At 43.3% G+C, this 20,550-nt stretch overlaps 1 protein-coding gene across 1 annotated transcript in view; it reads right to left on the bottom strand.

Annotated features, from left to right (window-relative positions):
* Nucleotides 1-13,948, bottom strand: part of ror1 (receptor tyrosine kinase-like orphan receptor 1) — a 105,472-nt gene extending 91,524 nt beyond the window's left edge. The window contains exon 1 of the mRNA XM_068589816.1: nucleotides 13,618-13,948. Coding sequence (XP_068445917.1) covers nucleotides 13,618-13,699 — 82 coding nt within the window. The 5' untranslated portion in view covers nucleotides 13,700-13,948. The remainder of the gene's footprint in view (nucleotides 1-13,617) is intronic.
* Between the last annotated feature and the right edge of the window lie 6,602 nt (nucleotides 13,949-20,550).

The raw sequence follows: 20,550 nt of genomic DNA, 5'->3' as shown, positions 1-20,550 counted from the left end.
TTTCTAGTTGCGCCGAGTAGTTTATGATTTGCTGATAGAAACGGCGCGCGGAGGTCTCGAAGGTCGCCTGAGACTAAAAAGCTGCTTTTCAGCTCTCGGGGCTGATACCTCCCAGCTCTGCGCCCTTCAGATAGCTGAAATATGCTGGCTGGGGGTTTGAGGCCAGCGGTGGGAGGATGTTGCTCCTGGCCTCCTCTTCCCACAGCGGCCGAGGTGAAAATGACTTTACCACGTGAAGGGGTTGCGGTCGCTCTCGCTACGTATGTAGCCCTGCCAAACTGTCCTTTGTGTCTTGTCTCAATCGACTGCTGAGGTTAAGCTAGGGCGCAGGTACAGAATATCTTATTTAAGAGTTTATGGTCATGTTTCGGGCCAGGTCGCGTCCATGTTTTCATGCTCGTGCTTGGTTACGCCTGGTTTAAAAATGAAAAAAAAGGCGTGCATTTTCTGATAGGGGTTGTAAGAGAGACAGGGAAAATGTAACAGCAGTAGGATAACAATGTAGAAGAGGGTGACTTTGGGGAAACAGTGTAAGAGAGAAAGCAAGGAACTGAGACAGCTACACCAGGTGAGTTCTCGTGAGGGCAGCTGGAAGTATTTTTCCCCTCATTTAGCAGTTCATGAAAAAACCACAGGCTGCCAGATGTGACAGAGGGCACGCACCCTGCTCACACACTGTAAACACACACACAAAAACTCACACACTAAGAGGAAACTCGGGCTAACCCAATGTGATTTGTGTGGCCTTGATTTACAGTATTCCAGCATAAGTCAGAGGCAGATTTCTATCAGGGGAATGTCCGTCTCATTAAAATGGACGTCAGATGAAGGAAACGGAGGGTGAAGACATCAAAGAGGTCAGCAGGGAGCTAAATAAAGCTGGGTTTAAAAATCACTACAAACCCATTTATGTCAGGATTTGGGACATGAACCCAACCAAGAATCCAAAAATCAAATGACACAGTTACATTCTTCAGTATTTTTTAAACATGATTATTTCATTTCTTTCTGGACTTCATTGCTTATCGTTATGGGCCGATGAGATACAAAGTTGTGTTGCTGAGAAAGCTGAATTAGAACATGTACAACCTCTCCAAGGTTAGAAATAATGACAAATTGCCCAAAGAAGGGCCATGGTCACACTACGTACCTTTGGCTCACCGCTGACCTACATTCCCTTTTGTTATTCCACACATATCGGCACTGCGTAAAACCGCTGGCTGCTAATTGCTTTCACATTACAGAGCTGCCGGGTGATCTTGGTGGCTTTCCAAGACCACCAACATTGGGACATGGGGTGTGCACTTTTGCAAATGCATACCACCAAATCGCTGACTGCGTTGCTGTGGAAGCAAAAAAAAAAACATGAAGGCTGTGCTATCTGCTACGCCACCATCTAAACTACTGTTGTTATGTTTTAAGTTTTATGACCGTCAAGTCAGGGATGTGATAAATAATGCATGGTTTTCACAATAAAAGCAAAGAGGCTTCTCTACACACATCTGGAGGCACCTTGTGTAAACCACTGAGTGATGTAACTCATTCAGCAAGCAGCAGAGTGCTTGTGTGACTTCCTAAACACATTTAACAAGCATGCAGTACACTCATTAGCTATGGGTTATTTGTGCCAATTAAACATGGAAGACCGTGGCCAAGAACTGTCTCCCTGTACTCGCACAGGTCATCTACAGCTAACATGGAGGCACTTTTCTAAAAACAGCACAATGGGAGCATTGCATGTTCCTTCCATCCTGCATTCAAGGTCACAGAAGACTGTTCTGAACAAAAGAAACCAAAGACTTTAAGAGGCAATTCATGGAACTGCATGGTTTTGTGTTCCATACAGGATGTATATACGTTGTGATTATTTTGCAGAATGATTTTCATTTTCCGCAGTGCTGAATTTAACGTTATGAACCACAGAATCTAACCAATATAAATGAAACATGGAATCAATTTCCATTTCCATGTGTTCCACTTGTTTTCTAACAGGCGGTGCAAAGTTTCCACATTTTAATAATAAAAAATGCTCACCACAACAAACAAAACTAGCCTCAGACATGCAGGAATAAATAAATGCAGACGAGGATGGTCCGTTGTTGCTCTTTCGGTCACTTGTGATCACAAAGCCAACAGAACACTGCATGGCAGGGAGTGAAGGGAAGAGTGAGAATTGTTTGTAGTCACTATATGCATTACTTTCCACATTACACACCAACAAATATCAGACAACAGACAACGTCCACTCGTGCTCAGGGCCGATATGAGTAGAGGTTAAGCTAGCCGGCTGGCTTAAGTTAAATCAGTTTTAAATTAAAGAGTAAATGGACTAACAGCAGCGGAGGACAACGGGTCACTGCCGTCTGCTCGTGGACACGCAGACAATTTAAGAAGTAACAAGAACAGAGAGCCAGAACAGAACATGCTCCAGGATACAACGAGAATAACTGGCATACAAAGCCTTTTCATAAAGAAGCCCGCTTCTTTAGACAAAGTTTCCGAGGATGAGAAGAAAGAGGAGGAGCCGGTAAATAAAGACAGTGAGGTCCAAAATGCAGGGGAATGCGTTAAAAGAAGGAAAGCTCCGAACAAACCCTCGCCCTGAAAAACTCTACCACAAAGTCCCTTATGCGAGTTGACGGGAGTCCAAACTGTTGAACGGGACCAGCGGGGGAAACTTTCGGACCGACTCCATTATTATTTGAACTCCCACTCAAACAGTCATGAATCACGGCGATCTGTCTCGCTCTGAATTATCAGCACCGGCCTTTTTCAAATCAGCGCTTCAACAGAGCATGTCAAGAATAATAAGCCACAAAGCCCAGAGCGGGGAGGGTTTTTTTTTTTTTTCTTATTCTTTCTTCCTTCATTCAGTTTCGCTGCAGCAGGGCCTTTACGTCTACAGGGACGGGCCCCCAGCCTTGTTGCAAAACATCATTACACAATGCATGCAACAGTATAAACAGTTGTTCATCTCAATGAAAAGCTCAATAAATATTATATTTAAGTGCAGCGGATCTGTGGCCACATGTGGAAAGACGCTGAAGCTGTGCCATCTCCCCCTTTACTCCAATCACGGCTGTAATGACATGACATGTTTTACGATCCATTAACGATTACTATGGGACAGTGAAATGCTGAGGTTACAAAATAACATAGCAATGCGAGCATTGCTCCACATTTCCAGATATAATGATGTACGTGTTGCTATTTTGTGTTGACGTGACACGAGTTTAACTTATAATGTAAAGTATGGCTATTTTAGCATGAAGGGTTTAACAGTGTACATAATCAGGGTTTATTAAACCCATGTTGCGACAACGGCACCAAATAGAGAGGAAGACTGAGCTGTAATGAGCTCTTGTGGGCAAAGCTTAGCATGGCGGAGGCAGCCACGCAGAGGTTAAGCAAACAGGCAGCGGGATCACGCGGGCCTAAGCCTCTTATACAGCCCCCTCTGAGGAGAAGATCATTGACTTCTGATAGGGGGATGAATTGCAGGAGTTGAGAGAGCCTCCTTTCTTCTCTCGTCTCTCGGTGGCTGTTTATTTCTGTCTCGTTTTTCTGTCACGCGTCAAACGCTTCGTCGTTTTGATCGATACGAGTTGCCGAGAGTTCATTTAAGCCCGCTGTCAGTCAAACACCCCTGTGAAAATATTTTCCCGTCTCAATATCGCTCGTCGTAGCCCTCTCGGCTTTCCCCTCAGCTGAGCCGGGCCCATCCCGGTCCTCGCTCGCATCCTCGCACCCATCAATCTTTTTCGTCCCTTTCTCCAAAAAACGTCTTTTTCCTTGATGAGCCTCTTCCTCTTTCCCTCCCATGGTCCCGCTCTCCTGCTGTGGGAGTCGCGGGGGCAATGCCGTTTCATTTCCTGGCCGGCTGAAATCAATGCTTTTCTGAGAGGAGGAGGCGAGCGGGGAGAGACCGAGACAGATATTTAGAGAGACAGGGAAACAAGAGTGAAGTGTGAGAGGACTGTTGGCATGCAGGACACAACCACACGAGTAAGTCAACTTCAACTTGACTCGCTCCCAAGTCCGTGTCAGCCTTGATAAACAACCGTCGGGAAATTAAATAACTGTTTAAAGTGGAAATATAGAAAACCGGGGAGCCGCTTTAACGGGGAAACTCAATTTTCCCCTCAACACTCACCATTATTTCATTTTTATGTTTTTAATCGCTTGAGAGGGAGATATTCTGTGGAGAGAGCAGGAGCAGCAGTCTGCATCCCACAGGGTAGATGGATGAATTCCTGGGCGGGAGCGTCTCAGTCGATAAGATTCCTTCCTGCCTGCCCCGGGTTAAATAAAGAGTTCCCCTATATGAGCTAAAGTCTCTGAGTAGACGAGATAGTGACGAAAGAAGACAGAGTCACTCAAAGACAGATTCCTGCCCAATGACTATCTTTCCCTCTTTATTACCATTCCTGTCCATTTCACCACAGTAACCAGCGGTCGCTCTGACGTCAAACCCCGGAGTCCTAGAGTCTAGAGTGATTCTACGACATAGGTATCCAACTGGAGGCCTGCGAATCAGGCCCACCACGTCATTTCATGTGGCCCACGACAGCTTGAAAGGCATATGATCGTCTCCAAATGTAAGTCAGTTAGAGTCACCATATACATCTTCCACAATGCACATTGATTTGTGACCCGCTAATGAACAGTATCCTACCGCGAGAAAGCAGTGTTTCCATTGTGGCGTTTAACTAAAGACAAGTGATTAACTTGAAACTGATCGGCAAATAATCCCAAAATGGCCAAGAAGAGAAAGATTGACGCAGAGGGAAGGCCATGTAAAGAAGATGGGTAAGCGAATACATGTTTGTGCTTCAAGGAGACAAACCGGTTAGTCTTCTGTGTTATGAGGAAGTGTCGGTGATGAAGGAATACAATGTGTGCAGGTGTGCCCCGACCACATACAAGTATGTGAGCAGGTGTGCCCCAGACCAAATCTGTCACACATGTTCTCACAACAACTTGTTGGACCAGAGTTATGTCCTTCTCAACTGTGACATTGAGAAATTTATATACAACCGGCCCTTTGAGGGCAACCATAATGCTGATGGGGCCCGAGGTGAAAGACAGTTTGACACCCCCGTTCTACGGCCTTCTGGGTAATGCATACGACAGTCAGGAGTGCAAAACGTAGGACTGCGTTCTTCCTTCCCGCTGTTCGTTTTACTCACTTGTTTCCGTTTAAAACTGATCCACAACCTGGAGAGTTAAACTGTACAGAAGTCAATAACTTTGCCTCTGAAAGAAGCTGCCGTATGGTGAGGCCATCAAGCCCAAATGGATTTAAGAGGCAACCAGTGACTGGGCGGTAGAGTCAAGGATGTTCCCCAAGACCATGAAAGAGAGTTTGCCAAAACGTTGGGTGCCGAGACTCTGATACTGTTAGTTATCAAACAAAAAACTAATTATTATTATAACTGCAAATTGGGTTAGTACCAACTTTCACCAAGAGACTGACCTCATCATTGGAACTTTTTCTCTGTGGCCCATCATAGAGGCTGATTAAAGACACAATCTGTGACCACGTCTAATGCGACTCAGGGACTTTGATTTCCCAGTTGGTGCTGCATTAGGCAGATCTTTAGCCAGCAGTGGTCTGCTAGTGGGGCATTTAACCCACGGTACTTCAGAATTACAGCCGGCGAGACCTTTTACTCCAGATTCCTTGGTTAGAGTGGTCGCCACAGGATTAAAATGGACAGAAAAGGGAATTTCCATTGAAGCTAAATTTCTTACGGTCTTCTGTGCCTTTCCTATTTGTGCTAAGTCACTGTTGTATTTATGGTTTTTGGTTCCTGTCGAAGTGTTTCTCCCTGAACATTACAGTCACGATTTACAACCATGCTGGACATTGAAGCAGACATTGTTTTCAGCGGTCAACAAATTATAGCAGAGTTGCGTCCTCGCTGACTAGGTCTGTCAGAAGGATTAAAGGCAGTACTTATCTGCCTCGTGTGAAAGTGGGAGAGCCGCTGGACAACAAGACTGAGCCTCCAGTCCCGGGCCGACCCTCGTAAGTCTATTGTGTGTGAGTGAAGTGGCCGGGTAAAGACGAGCTGCTGGTTAATGGGGAGCTTGCTTCGAGAACAATGCGACAAAGCCCTTTGGTTAAACAAATACGCGAAGGCAATGTCCCCACTCATGCAGATGCGTTTCACTGTTTAAGCCCATGTCAACACTAAGCCAACTCAACCCCAAAATGCATTGTGTTCCTTCCATTTTCGATCTTCTGTCCTGCACAAGTTCTTCACACACAAAATGCCTGATAAGTCCTGATAAGGTAAGATTAGATCAAATGATGGGTCAGTGCGGCGGTTCCAAAAGCGCTCAAGAAGCATCTCGACATTAAATCTTTCGCTAAAAATAGATGAAGGGGAAAAAGGACCAATACCCTCGAACCCATGTTGTTATTACTTCAGAAGATCCCCAAATATATTTGGTGGCCAAAGTAGACTTGTTAAACTGGCAGCTTTGAACTAAAACATGGATTAATCTTCAAAAGACAGAATTCTTAAATGTCAGGCTACAACCGGATTATAGTTTCTCCTGCTACCGATTGGAACTACAAAGCCAAAGACCAAAAACGGCCAAACACACTTCTCTCTGTATGTTCCACAAATATAAAAACTTCCGAAATTACTAAATGAGAGGGTGAACCACAAATCCATCCTAAGCCCTGGAAAGCAAATCCAACACTATACAAACACACACACATGCATACAACGGGGTTCAGTTCATTCAAACTGAACACAAATCATTAGATGCCCCGTAAAATTCAATTTCCCGCAGTCCAAACATCTCTGGTTTAATGATTCCACAAGCAAGACTGAAGTTTGTATTTGAAGCGTTTTCCACCTTACGCAGCACTACAGGAGAAATGTGCTATTGACATTATTTCTAAGTGTACGTTAGAGGCAAGAAAAAACAAAGAAAGACAGAAAAAACAAAGAAAAAGAAGGATTTGCGCGATAGAGCTCCGACGAAACATCTTGGAAGCACACAACTGCGATGATGTTGTATTAATAACTGCCGAGTGATAAGTTTATACAAATGTCTCCGTGGAGGTGATGGTCCAATGGTTTCGCAGCGCAACCTCAGCACCGCATGGGCGAGAGCGTCGACGTGGAGCCATAACGACAAGACCGATAGTGAGACGACTAAACAGCCGTCTCATCATCAGCACATGAACTTAAGTGTTTCTGCACCAGCCGACATCACAAAAAAAAGAAGTCTTTCACTCTAATCGAAGACGCAAAACGCTTACCAAAGGTCTGTGTGAGTCGTTAGGCCGGTGTGGAGCTGCCCCGCTCCCAGTTATTGTTGAGTAAACACACACAGTGGAGCCAAGAGCAGCATGTCAGTCAGCCAGGGAAGAAGGGCCAAGTGGAGGAGCCACACGACGGGCCAGAATGCACTGCACAGACAAAGCGGGAAGGGGACAGTGTGTGTGTGTGTGTGTGTGTGTGTGTGTGTGTGTGTGTGTGTGTGTGTGTGTGTGTGTGTGTGTGTGTGTGTGTGAGGCAGAATACTAAGGCCAAGCCAAGATAGTCCGACAGACAGAGAGCGAGCGAGCGGCGAGGAGTGAATGCCAACATGTGTCTCATGGCAGTTAGATAAGAGGAGTGCCAAGGCGTTGTGCAGTCATGCTGATGGTGGTGGGGTGACGGAGGGGTTGACTATTCTCTCATCCTCCTGTAGAGAGACAGAAGGTCGGCGTGTACCGAAAACGTACTTTTACAGAAGGATTTTATACACCAATTTTTCGAAAGAACCATGATTATCTGAATCCACGAACAGCGCGTACTTGTTTAGCGTTTCTGACTTTTAATTGATGTTAAAGTTATTTATAAAGTGTACAGGAGAATAGGCGAAGGTAACAGTTAATGGCTGCGTTTCCCAGATTCGATTGTTCTTAAGCACTTAAGAAGGCTCTTAAGAAGGATTCTCGGCTAAGAAGGAGCGCTAAGATAGGTGTGTTTCCCAGACGCGTTCTTAAGAGCAGGTCTGGCTGATCTTACATTTTCTTCTTAGTGAAAGATCTTCTTAAGCTAAGAACGACTCTGGGAAACACATCCTTCTTTCAGAGCGCTCTTAAGCGCACTCCTAAGAAGCTCTTAAGCGCGCTCCTAAGAAGCTCTTAAGCACGCTCGTAAGAACGTCTTAAGCACCCTCCTAAGAAGCTCTTAGCGCTTAAGAGCTTCTTAACGAATCTGGGAAACGCGGCCAATGTCTTTGTTCTTACTTTGGGGATGTTGTGAATAAAATGACCAATCCAGCAAAAAGATGACTTCCTTCAGAATTGGGGATAAAGCTGATAAAGTAGAATATTATCCATTGGAACGCTACTTTTTTTAAGAGGAAAATAAGTTCTAATATCTTTGGCGGAGAGGCCGAGAAAGTTTTTTTTTTTTTTATTCAATACCGTGGAAGGAGCGTGGTGGTGTACAAAGACCTAATTGTGGCTGGGCGGAGATCTGCCCGTCTGCTTGCAGTGGGGGTTTCTGAAGTCCTTAATGCAATGCAAACAAGGTTTAAAAAGATTTACTCTGACACATATAGGGGAGTTTAAAAAGCCATGTTTCATCCTACCCCCTATTAAATGAAATGCAGCATGATCTCTACATATTAATCCCGGCCTAAGCTCGCTAGGAGGACGCTATAGCGCAGTAGTAATTTGATAAAACTGCAATGAAGAGTGGTCTTAATGAAATTTAGAGCTCTTTAAGCCAGGGCCATTCCCCACAGTCCTCAACATTAAACCTTGCCGAGTCCATATGGGAAATTGATATGCAGTATGTGTGGCTTATTCCATTAGACTCATTAAAGTGTCACTTTATCATCAGCACACTCTCGCACTCTCAGCTTGCCTTACAAGTGCAGTAAAGGACTCATTGTATTGCGCGTGCAAAGTACAGCAGAGGACATATTTTTATGTGGCGGGTGTAATTTGTCTTCCAGACAGCAGTCGAAAGACATCAACATAAAAAAAAGGATTGAATAGACGCTATAGAAAGCTATATAATGTGGAGTCTGACGTACAGAAAAGGGGGCAAATATATATTTGAGTCTATTAATGTACTTTTGACAACCCTTAATGCTACCTTTCCGCAGCGTATTCCCCCACTCCGCCAGACTTCACCTCTGTTAAAATCATTGAAGTGCCACACTGTCCTCTCCACACTGGCTTCTCCACTGCAACACTCAAACCTGAACCATTGTTTTATGTTCCTTTTGTTAATCCGGCGCTGCATTTCTATTGAACCCTGCAGAGTTTTTTTTCGCTCTCTCTCCGACACGTTGACCTCCTGCGCAGACAGGAAAAAGGGTTTCGCGCTTGGCTACAGTTTGTAGTGGCGGAAACTTTATCAAACGCCTCCAAAGAAGATCCAAGTGAACTGTGTTTAGCCTTTGATTGAATTCTGCCTCTCGGAGGGACTCTGACCACGAAAAAACAAGCACGCTCCGCAAAGTACGAGTTGTGGAAATAAGAGCATTTTTCTGCCAGAGTTACACAAATGCAGGACATTTGCGTTTCTTATCATTCACAGAGCGGCTTTGCGGAGAGCAGGCAGACAAAAATGGAAAACCTAAATCAGGCTCCTTCCAAAATTCCTCCGTCAACCGAGTCTTGACGTCATGTTATCAGGACATTCCAAGCAGCAACTCAACGGAGGAAAAAAAACTGGCATCACACATCATATGGAAACTTCATATCTTGTAAAACTAATCAATGAGGTCGTCCCGCTTAGGAAACAACAACCTCAATGAGACAGCGATGAGAAAATCGACGCAAGACGGGCTAAAGTAGCACTGAACAAGTTATTGGATACCCCGATGCTTTTTATATCACTTAAAGCAAGTCGCTCGCCGGCTGTACGTCAGCTCAACAATTAGCACACAATATTCTCCACACAGTTTCCCCCTGTGGCAACCGTGAGGCACACGGCGCCTTGGCAAACACATGTGCTTAATAACGAGTGGGAAGTAGGTAATTGCCAGTGCGCGATGCCGTTTACGCACCAATGTTTTAAACCAGTGACATAAAGCAGAGTCCACCGTATGATTTATGGCGGTGTCCTGATTGAGTTAATGTCCACGACTTCGCCCGTTTCACACGCTCAGAATGGAGAATGAACCGGCCAGAAGGAAAAAAAAAAAAGGCCGTACATCTGTTTCACACATACAGTTCCTGCCACATTCTTCCGTGTCTGCCAAAAGCTTTTAGGGATGCGCACCGCTTGATGCCTGAGTTAATGTAGTGTGCACTGTGCAGAGTGGGGAGTTGAGTTTTAGACAGAAGAATCATCCATCTGAATGAGACGTACCACTCAGACCACGATGGGGGCCTCAGCAGGTCCCGGAGCATCTGGATAAAGTATCGATGAACTCGATGTGGTCACACGTGAAAAAAAAAAGAAGAAATTACAGCAATATTGCCATGATGAAAAAGCACCGAGCGGACGATAAATCACCACAGGGAGTGGCTGATTTACATTCATTTTACGAGGATGCTTGTAAACTGTAAAACCATTAATACGAGTCGGAGAAAACACCAGAAGAAATATGACAGTACAGATAGACACCCCGGTAGCAGGAGGGGGAGGAGGACAAGCTCCTACACACTCAGTCTGCAGGACCAAGGATTTTTTTTTTTCCAGGGATGAAGTGCCTTTAGTGTCAACACTGAGTCCCGTTGAAAACGGCACTTTCCAGTTCCAGCCAACATGATTTATAGCCTCCCTGAGTGTTATTAAAAGGCTAAATGCAACTCTAAACAGTTTTCACATAGCCGCTGTCCTGCACAGGACCTTTTTATGTTTAGAGGTGAATGTTCAATGTTCAGAAACATATACACAGTTTATATAGCTGTAAAACATTGCCATCAATTTATTTTTATGAACATGGCACAGATTATTACTTTGGAGCTGAAAGGGCAGGAGCGGTCAGATGTAATGATAGTGGCGATTTAAAAAAAAAAGAAAAAAAAAAAAAGATGCCGCACCTATTTTACGTTGAAACAAAAGGTGCTTTTACTTGTACTGCGGTGATCCGATTGTCCCCGGCTTTTCGGGAGAAATCTGATTTCCGTGCCGCAAAGACTGGGTTCAATTTCAGATTATGTGATTAAGATTAAATCCAGTTGGCAGGAATAGATATATGGTGGAAATTTTGAAAAAATGTCAACATTCATGTGGGTTTTTAGGTTTTTCCTATTGTGCAGCGAAGGCATGGGAAAGACTTTGAGAGGAGGGCGGGTGTGATTCGCAAGTAAAGCAATATGAATAAACAGGAATGAAATCTCCTGATCTGTTCTACGTTCTGCTTTGTTTAGTACAGCGCCTTCAGGGTGGATACCGACGCGTAAGCTGTTTCTGGTAAGGACAGGGAAGAAGCCGAGGGCCGATTAAAGTTCACATAAACTCACGTTTCAGTACAAACCCACTATCCAATGTCCGGCCTCGACCTGATCACTGACATTTAACAGAATTTTATGAACATGTAAATGAGCAAAGAGTGTTGAACTTTAAAAAAACAATAAAGGGCAGTGCATGTTTGTGATTTGGATGACATTTTGTGAGCCGGTTGATACAACTTTCAGGTATTCTAACCAGCTGAGCGTACATAGGGTTTCTCAAAAACTATAACATGCATATATTGTTGGTTTATACATCCTTTGTCAAGTGTGCCATGTCAACAAATTCCCTTCCTGTGGCCAGGGGGAAGTCTCAATTGTTCCTGGAAATGCTGACATTTGAACCACAGAGACAGACCAGTGACCTCTGACCTCTGACTGGAAGCTGGTAGACTGACCAGCACACCAGACAGCAGCAAATAAAGACACACAGCCAACCCTTCCGTTTCCTCCTTGTAATGTTTGCTAAGTTGCCTCTACAGTACAGCCATGTGTCTATGCACTGATCACATGGCCCTGCACCCTTCTCTTCACATAAAGTCCGGTTGAACCACACTGTTGTGTTGCTCCTCTCTGACCATAACCAGTACAGCAAGCCAGGGAGAGACAAGTCTCCCAGTGTTATCATTTACCAACATATCCTGGAGCCTTTTCATTGGCGGTAAATAGAAAGTCACATTTGTGGATGAAATGGAAGAACAAAGCAGTCGATGGACATTGTTGTATTGTCCGAAAGGCAACATTTGGGGAGATACAATTATTTAGATGTACAGGAAAAGTCAGTATCATAATCATTGCCCCGTGCAGCGATGACCTCGGACAGACAACGGTTGAAGCTTTTCACCATGAGAGCAAAGGTGAATCGGTCTTTAAAATGTATTTTTCAGAGCAGATTTTGCCATCAAACTTTGAAAGTCCTTTCCAGTTGGGACCTCCGCGATATATTCGATTGTGAAACTGCATTTGGAGGAGGTTATAGCTAACTCATCCGGTTAAGTAATGAGGATTAACATTCCTCCCTGCCTCCGAGCAAGAAAGAGAGGAGAAAAGATATGGAGAGGAAAGGATGGCAAGAGAAGGGCCATAGCAGAAAGCTGAACTCCCAACGTAGCACATTATACACACCTCTGTTGTAAATAAAAGCCAAAGGCATTTAAGGAGGACAGAGTCAATGCAAACAACCCCCCCCCCTCCTCCCCCCAAAAAAACCATCCGGAGATAATTTATCACAACCCATCAGGGAGGGGAGGATTGTTTTATACTCACAATACACTCGAAAGCCAGAGTACAGAAAATATTAAAGCGCTTTCCACAATCGGCTTCATAAACAATTAGAAGAGAATTCAATCACACTTAAATGAGTCAAAAGCCAGTTACACATACCATCAGGCCATCCTCCCGCCTCTAGGATGTAAATACCACACACACAGTAAAAGGCAGTGGAGACATTATTATCATTGAACTATTTACTTTCAATCCCATGGGATAAGAGACACACAATGATGTACGTCATGCTCAGGCTGCATATGTCGCTGCTCATGCCTGAAACAGCAATCAATCAAACCTAAACGCTTAATAATTGTTTTCCCTTCACACATTATGCATGAACTCTTATCCTCAAATCGACCTAAAGCACTGACTTGGTGGATTTGGGAACAATAGCTCTCCAGCTGACTAGTTAAGACCCCCTATTGTCTGGCCAATAGAGAGGAGTCTTTCCCCGTGCAAGAGCCTTCCCGATGACAATAGGACGATAATCTAAAAAACAACGATCATTTACATGAGAGGGGCGGCTGGATGATGGCAAACAGCGCGGCTTTAGAAAACACTTTGGGGACATGCATGAGATTATTTCAGCAGCGAAAGACAAATAAGAGTGTCTTTAAAATATACGACGCGACGTGAACACAATGAGGGATGCGTTTAAAGTGCAATAAAGTCAATATAATGCCCCCCCAAAAAAGACAGGCACATGCGAACAGTCCACCACATAAAAAAAAAAAAAAAAAAAAAAAAGTTTGGCACGGTTGATCTATTGCATCGTTGAATTCACGCGTGCTCGTGATGCACCGCAGATTAAACGAGGCCAGCAGGGAAGCAGAGGGGAAGACGGGAATGATTATACCGAGCGAAGGAGGAGAAAGAAGAAGAAGGAGAGAAGGGAAAAAAAGTGTCTTGAGACTCACCAGACGCGCTCAGGTCCAGGACACCGTGGAGCAGCAGGGCGATCCACAGCGCGCAGGCTGGACATCTCCGGGTTGCATACATTCCTCCGGCTCTGTGTTAAAAAACAACCTTCTGTCCACTGTTCACATCCACTACACTCAAGACTTAATTCCCCCCTCCAAAAAAAAAAAAAAAAAATTACGCACGACTCAAAAGTGCCTTGATAGAGTGTGCTCTTGTCTCCAGTCCGCTCCTTTAAAGCGCACTAAAACAGTAGAAACATGTGAGTCTGGATGGAAGTTGTCTCCGTCTCCCCTGGTTTCTGTCTCTGTCCTCCTCGCTGGAGCCCAGCACACTTTCCCCTCCTCTGTCTCTCACTTCAACTGAGCGCAATCCTTCCTGCAAACTTCACTGGAATGACTTGTGCCCACAGGAGCCCACATGGCTCCGATTAGCCACGTGTCGCCCCCCTGTGGTCACTGCAGGAACTGTCACAGCGGCAGAGACGCGTTCAGGACCCTCGAGATACTTTTTGCGGGGCCACAAGAAAGATTTTTTTTTTCTCCTCCCCTCCGCCTCCCTCCAAAGCTGCAGAACAGCTTCTTATCAGGTGTCTTTGTCAACTATTGTCCTGTTTTCAAAGTCAAGAAGGAACTTTTTTTCTTGACTTCAGAGCCAAGATGGAGGAGAAGTCCCAGGAAAAAGGGAAATATGGAAATCCACAAGTCCAACTGGGAAAACTTCTTTTGCAGAGAAGGTCTTGTGATACGATTGAAAGATTCAAAACAGCAACTGAGTCTCAGGTCAATAATTCATTTGTAATCTCTTTCTTTCTGGTTAAATGTTAAAGTTCATTTAGCATTTGCAACTATTCGTATCAATGATTAACTAAGAATGAAGACATTTAAATGACTTAAAAACAAAACATATTAAACCTCTGATAAAGTGAACGCAAAGTGAAGGAAAATGACATGATACAGATGTACAATAGAGTGTGAAAAACATTTTTTAAACTTTAATATAAGATGGATTTGAGGATATGCTACTGACACTATAGCAAAATCCAAGAGTGTATCTTTAAAGTCCTATAAAAATATATAAAATGAATAAGTAACTGAAGGAAAGCCTCTCAGTCCGCTGCAGGCTGAGTGGCACTGAGCGGCCACTTTGTCTGGACCGTCTCTGGTACACATGAGTTACGAGGTCCAGTCTTTTACAAGGACCAAAATATTCTCCAATAAAAAGAATCTGGAAACATGAATAGTGAATTCAGTACGGCCTTTTACGTGAACTGTATTACACTCATGATATTTCCAAGAATATTCCTTTCCAAGCTCAGCTTTTCTGCAATAATTGTAGAGCATTCTCTTTTAACCTTTTGAAAACCGTGCCAATTTTAAGTACCAGCATGCCCCATTCAGACAATCTTTTGGCATAAAATATGTAATATTTTTCCATTTCTGAACCGAACGACACAGTTTTTTGGACTGAAACTTCTTCGTAACAGACCAATGCTTTGTTTTATTGTGATTTTTCTTGCAGATGCTGATTCTTTAGGTCCTAATCTTTCCAAAAAGGTGTCTTATTGACCGCTCCAGGAGGCATTTTGTGGGAATCTGGCTCATATCATGCTGGATGTTCATAGTTATTATTGAAATATCTTTAAAAGTGATTTTTTTTTACAGATAAACATTTTTTTCCCAAGACTTTGCTGAACAAATACATAGAATAAACATAAGTATTGATATTAATATGGGGTTCCTACGACGGCTCAAACACAGGGAAAAGGAGCTCTAGAGACAAAATTGGTTACGGGTTTTACCTCAAACCAAATGTGAATTAATAAACAACCGTTAATCTAGTTAAATTTATTATGCAAGTAAACCAACTGATTTATAATAACTAGACTAAACACCCGCCATTTTAAAACCATGTCCAAATGTTTAAGTCAGTGAACTGCATTGAATTTCTACCCAAAGCATCACATGAACGAAGAGACAGATGAATGAAGGAAAAGAAAAAGGGGATGTCAAGAAAGGAGAATAAGGTTTCTTTGTTGTGAACAATAGCATCTGCAGACACACACACACACACACACACACACACACCTTTATACAATTATTAATCCCAGAGCCTTACAGTATTATTAACCCACCTCACCTTCTCCTCTATAACTACACACCTTGTTTCATTTTACTCCCCTCACTTCTGGATTTTGACACATACTCTGTCTCTGCATGTGTGTCGGCACACACAGAGCACTTTGACAGACTAATACCGGGGCAGGAAAAAGAATGGTTGCAATTTAGCATCTCCGGTTCCCCCATATTGTGACCCCCCCACTACCCCCGTCCCTGCTCATTAAAGGCAACTATCATTTTCTCTAAAGTATGTTTTGATTTAACTGTTACAGAGAACAGAGATAGTGTGAATACATAATGCTTTAGACTGGATTATTTTCAATGTAAAACGAGAGTGAGGGAGTAGCGGGCTGCTCACAGGTGTCAGGGCTTCACCTCTATCTTTGCTACTTGTCGGGCGCCCACGGGTACCGGACATGGTCCGTGCCCGCTACTGAGGACTCCTCCTAATCCAAACCTTCCCTTCCCTCCTCTCCCTGCATACTCAGTCATCCCTGGAGAGATGCTGCTAACCAGAGCTTAGAGATAACGCTGAACAAGGTTCCTGCAAACCATTAGATAGGATACGGGTGTGTCCTTGTGTGTGTTGGGAGGAGAGAGAGGGGAGGGGGAGTGGATTAAAACCTTAAACTTCCTGCTAAAAAAATGTCAGCAGGCTTCTGTGTTGGTTCAAGCATTACAGTGTTCCTCTATAATTTACGTGAACACATATTTTTACAGTGTTCCTGGACCACCGTTACTTGAGTGGTTGAGGAAATGTAGGGAAAATGGTGATTATGAGAGCTGAGAGATGCAAAGCAGCAGTTTGATAGCTGCCAAATGTCTGATCAGCACCAGGGCTGCGGTCAAGTCAAGCATATTCAACATGTAAATAGAGACTGCAGCTCATTTGCTAATGATGATTGAGGTTTCAGTCTCACTTAAAGGGTTGGACATAACAATTCCTTCATGCCAAATACATTTCTTCTCGATTCATTTGAATTGTTAGTAAAATGGCCCCAACACTGAAATGTGTGCACTCTTAAAGTAGAACGTCTGAAGCCTGCGGTGTCGAACTTCAAAGACTTTTTAGTGGTTTTTGTGCTTATTGCTCGGGGATCTGAGCTTCTTTTGGACCGCAGCAAGAAAGAGTCACACCAAAAGTGTGCGAGATTGCGTGTGCAGATGTGGTGTATATGTGTATGACTGCACATAACATTTCCATCAACACAACAAAGGGCTTTTGTGGTCCAGTGATATCACGTGGAGCGCAAATTCTAAATAAACTCTAAATAACTGTCAAATCATAGGAAATTGGGCATGACTGATTTCAGTGTGAGGGGATGTACATCACATGTCAGCTGTGATTTTGTACTAAGGCGCCCTTTAAATTTTCCTGTTTAAGCAGCCAAATTAATTGAACTAAAGCTGTGTTTGGTGGTTTTCTTTGTAATAAATACCTTCAGAGACGTGAAAGGAGTTTTGGAGGGGGGGAGATCTCACCACTGGCTCGATCAAGTAGCGAGATTATTTCTGACATTGGCCTATTTTTCCTCCTTGATGTCTATCGACTTCATTTTGTCTAAATAGGATATGATTATTAAAATTGCAACCATGAATGGTGAAAGTCATCTAACTTTCATGGTGGAGTGGATTAGGGCTCTGAAGGCCCCTTTGAAGAGCCGATCCCTGAGGCTTTCTCCAGCGGCCACAGCACATGGACAGGGAGGCCCTTTGTTTCAAAGTTGGCAAAAATGTCTGAGTCAATAAAAGAGAATGAAAGGATGAGGGTGATGATGGCCTTTCTGCCACAGTTACTCAATATTCTTTTTTCTTTTTTTTAAAATGTTTTTCCAAAACTTTCCCTTTGTCTCTTTTTCCTCACATCCTCAGAAGACTTTCATAATTTGGGTTTCGATCTGACTTTACTTGCCATCGTACGAAAATGTGCAAGCATTTTGCGCATTCTTCAATCAGCGGATAACTGAGGACATTTTCCGTCCCAGTTAAGACATCATTAATTGGCTGACAGACAACATTGGCCTGACTGCATCCTTTGCATCCATCCGCCCTGTCCAACCACCATCTCCATCAAAATCAGAGTTTAAGTCCGTGCTGCATCTTTGCATGCTTACCTTTCAAATGCCTGTTGGACTCTATTCCCACAGGATGGCTCTTTGAGCATACTGCCCAAGTGCTAATATACAACAAATGCAGGATAAGGGGAACTTTTCCAGGTCAATAGTCTCGTCTCAATGCATTAAAACAATTGGAAATCGTGAGCAGGCACCATGTTACTGATACGGTTTTACAGAACAAACATGGAACACCGCAAAAGCATCCAATTTCATAAGATTGATGATTTCCAAACTTTTCAGAAACCTGTTCAAGAAAATAGGTAAATTTTGAAGCCAAGGCAACTTTATATTCTCCCATTATTCTCTACATGGGCCTCCAAATATGTGAAGTTTCCAGCAGCAGCAGAATAATAATGGCTTGCAAGGAACACATGCAATACACAATTCTCTGGTTTAATTGTGCGCTACATCTCCCTCCTTTGTTTGTATTCGTAGTGCAGCACATATGGAATATGGAGACGCGGTGATACAAGAACAGCTTGTTGTTGTAAATTGCCATTAAAGAGTACTTGCTAATTCAAGTGCATGTAATTTGTGTTAACTCTACATGACAGTTACTAATCGCCTCCTACAGTGAAGTCCTGGGTGGTTAGCTTGTTTGTGTTCTTAATTGGAGTTGGCTGTTCATTCAGAGGACACGCTGGTCCAGAATGTCTTGGCTCGGGTGGTGGTGGTGAAGGGGGAAGTCCGAGGTGGTTGGCCACCACAAAATAGTAGGAATATGCCTTCTGGTAACCATAAAGTCGTTGGATTTCGCCACATCTTCTGAGTTGGTTAGCTAACGTGACGTTAGCCACCGGTAAATCCAGTAATGTGTTTTCATAGAGTTGAGCGCGCGAGTGGCAGGGCAAGAGGAAGGAGTTGGGCTGGTTAAACTAACTAACTACTCCCACTGTTGATTCATTAGTATAGCAAACTTCTCAATAATGAATAAAGAAAACATAAGATGTATTGCTTTGCTGGAAAACAACAATGGGACACATTTGGTGGATCTCAGGTGATCCATCGAGGTCGGTTTAGCAACTGGACAAAGCATCCAGCGGCTGTCTGATTGATTCAAAGTAATTTGATACATTGTAACTTTGCTTGGTAATATAATAAAGCACAATATCAGCATGATAATAGGTGGACTGCTTGAAGAAGGGCCCTTCTGTGTAAAACACTCGTTTTAGCTTCAGGACTTTATGAAAGAAAACTCACCTATTAAATGCCCTTAGCCTACAATGATGATGGATAACAGATTTAAAGACATTGCAACAACTGCTCTTCAGTTCACTCTGAAAAGTATAATGGATTATTAAAACAGTTAATGGATTATTTAAACAGTTAAATTGCTTTTAATGTTAGCCTTTAAGGGCCATAATGACAAATCTCCGGCTCAATTTTGGAAATCTTTGATATGTTGTCACTTTAGAGAAGTTGAGGCATCGTGTTGGTGGGAGAAATGATCCTTTTCTCAGAAAAAAGGAGAGACCTCTGAATCTTCTAGTCATCAATTGCAATCAGTTTATAGATAATTGTATTGTTCATTTACAACACTGTTGAATGCTGTTCTCGACCAATTATGCGATACTCATCGGCCTCCTCCTGATGGCCATTTAAGTTCTCCAGCAATGACATTAAATGGGAATTGAGTTTGGAAGAAGCATACTTAATTTACACAGAAGCTTCTCTTTTGCAATCTCTAAAACTGTTATCACTTGATACAGAACATTGTGCATAAGCAAAGGAAAAGACTTTCAGAAAGAACCACAAGAAGCAGAGGCACAGCCTCATTTGACTACTTTAAGAATGATGTCTTTGTCCACCGCATCGCCCTCTTACAGGAGAGCAACGAACACACCGTTCTTAAAACACACGGCTCCATGCCAGCTCCAGAGAGAGCCATTTGGACATCTAATAGCTGTGGACCAGGCCAGCTTAATGTAAGCCTTATTGTGAATACCAGATGTAATGACAGCCAATCCAAATACAGCCTGTAAGCCATTACGGGACGAACAAGAGGAACACATTATGTATTGCACTATGTCGGCCTGACAGGGTCTGAACAATGCAGCATGAAAAAGTTTCCACCCTGTTAATGTGACTCCGGAGGGACTCGAGAGGAACCGTGGGGCAGTTATACATCCCAAATGCCACAGATTGGGCCTTTGAAGGCCGGCAACAAGCCTTAAAAGCCCTATCCTTGATCTTAACGTAAACACAGATAGAAGATTGGAAACATTTATTCGGATTTAGCTCTTCATGGTCGACGATGCCTTTTCGTGCGCCTGAAAGCTTTGTGTCAAAAAATTACAAGAAATACGCGGTTAAATAGCAGTAATGTAACTTTGCCACACATCAAACTTTTCAAATATCTGAGAAAAAATACAACTTGGATGGTCAATTAGTTCCAGCTCAGACATTTTACTAGATACCATGTGTTTTGGGGATGGGAGGGGGCCAAAGTGCAAACAGGTAGAGCTGATTGTGTTGGTCAGTATGAATGACACAGACACGCATGGCAGAAATTGGCGGAAAATGTGCAATCTATGATTGAGACCAATTTCGCCTTTCAGAGAGAAACACCAGGTGTGGACACCAGCTTCACTATTAACTAAATTGTGGCAATATTCTGTCCAGATATGAGAGTTAAGTGTTTTAAAAAAATACACATTTCATCTCTTGAATGTTTGTCTTTAGATAAAGCCTCTGA

This window comes from Clinocottus analis, unplaced genomic scaffold, assembly GCF_023055335.1.
Source record: "Clinocottus analis isolate CAN_PGR_092001 unplaced genomic scaffold, fCliAna1.0.p SCAF_23, whole genome shotgun sequence".
In the NCBI taxonomy this organism is placed as follows: domain Eukaryota; kingdom Metazoa; phylum Chordata; class Actinopteri; order Perciformes; family Cottidae; genus Clinocottus; species Clinocottus analis.
This window is presented reverse-complemented; position numbering and strand designations above follow the sequence as displayed.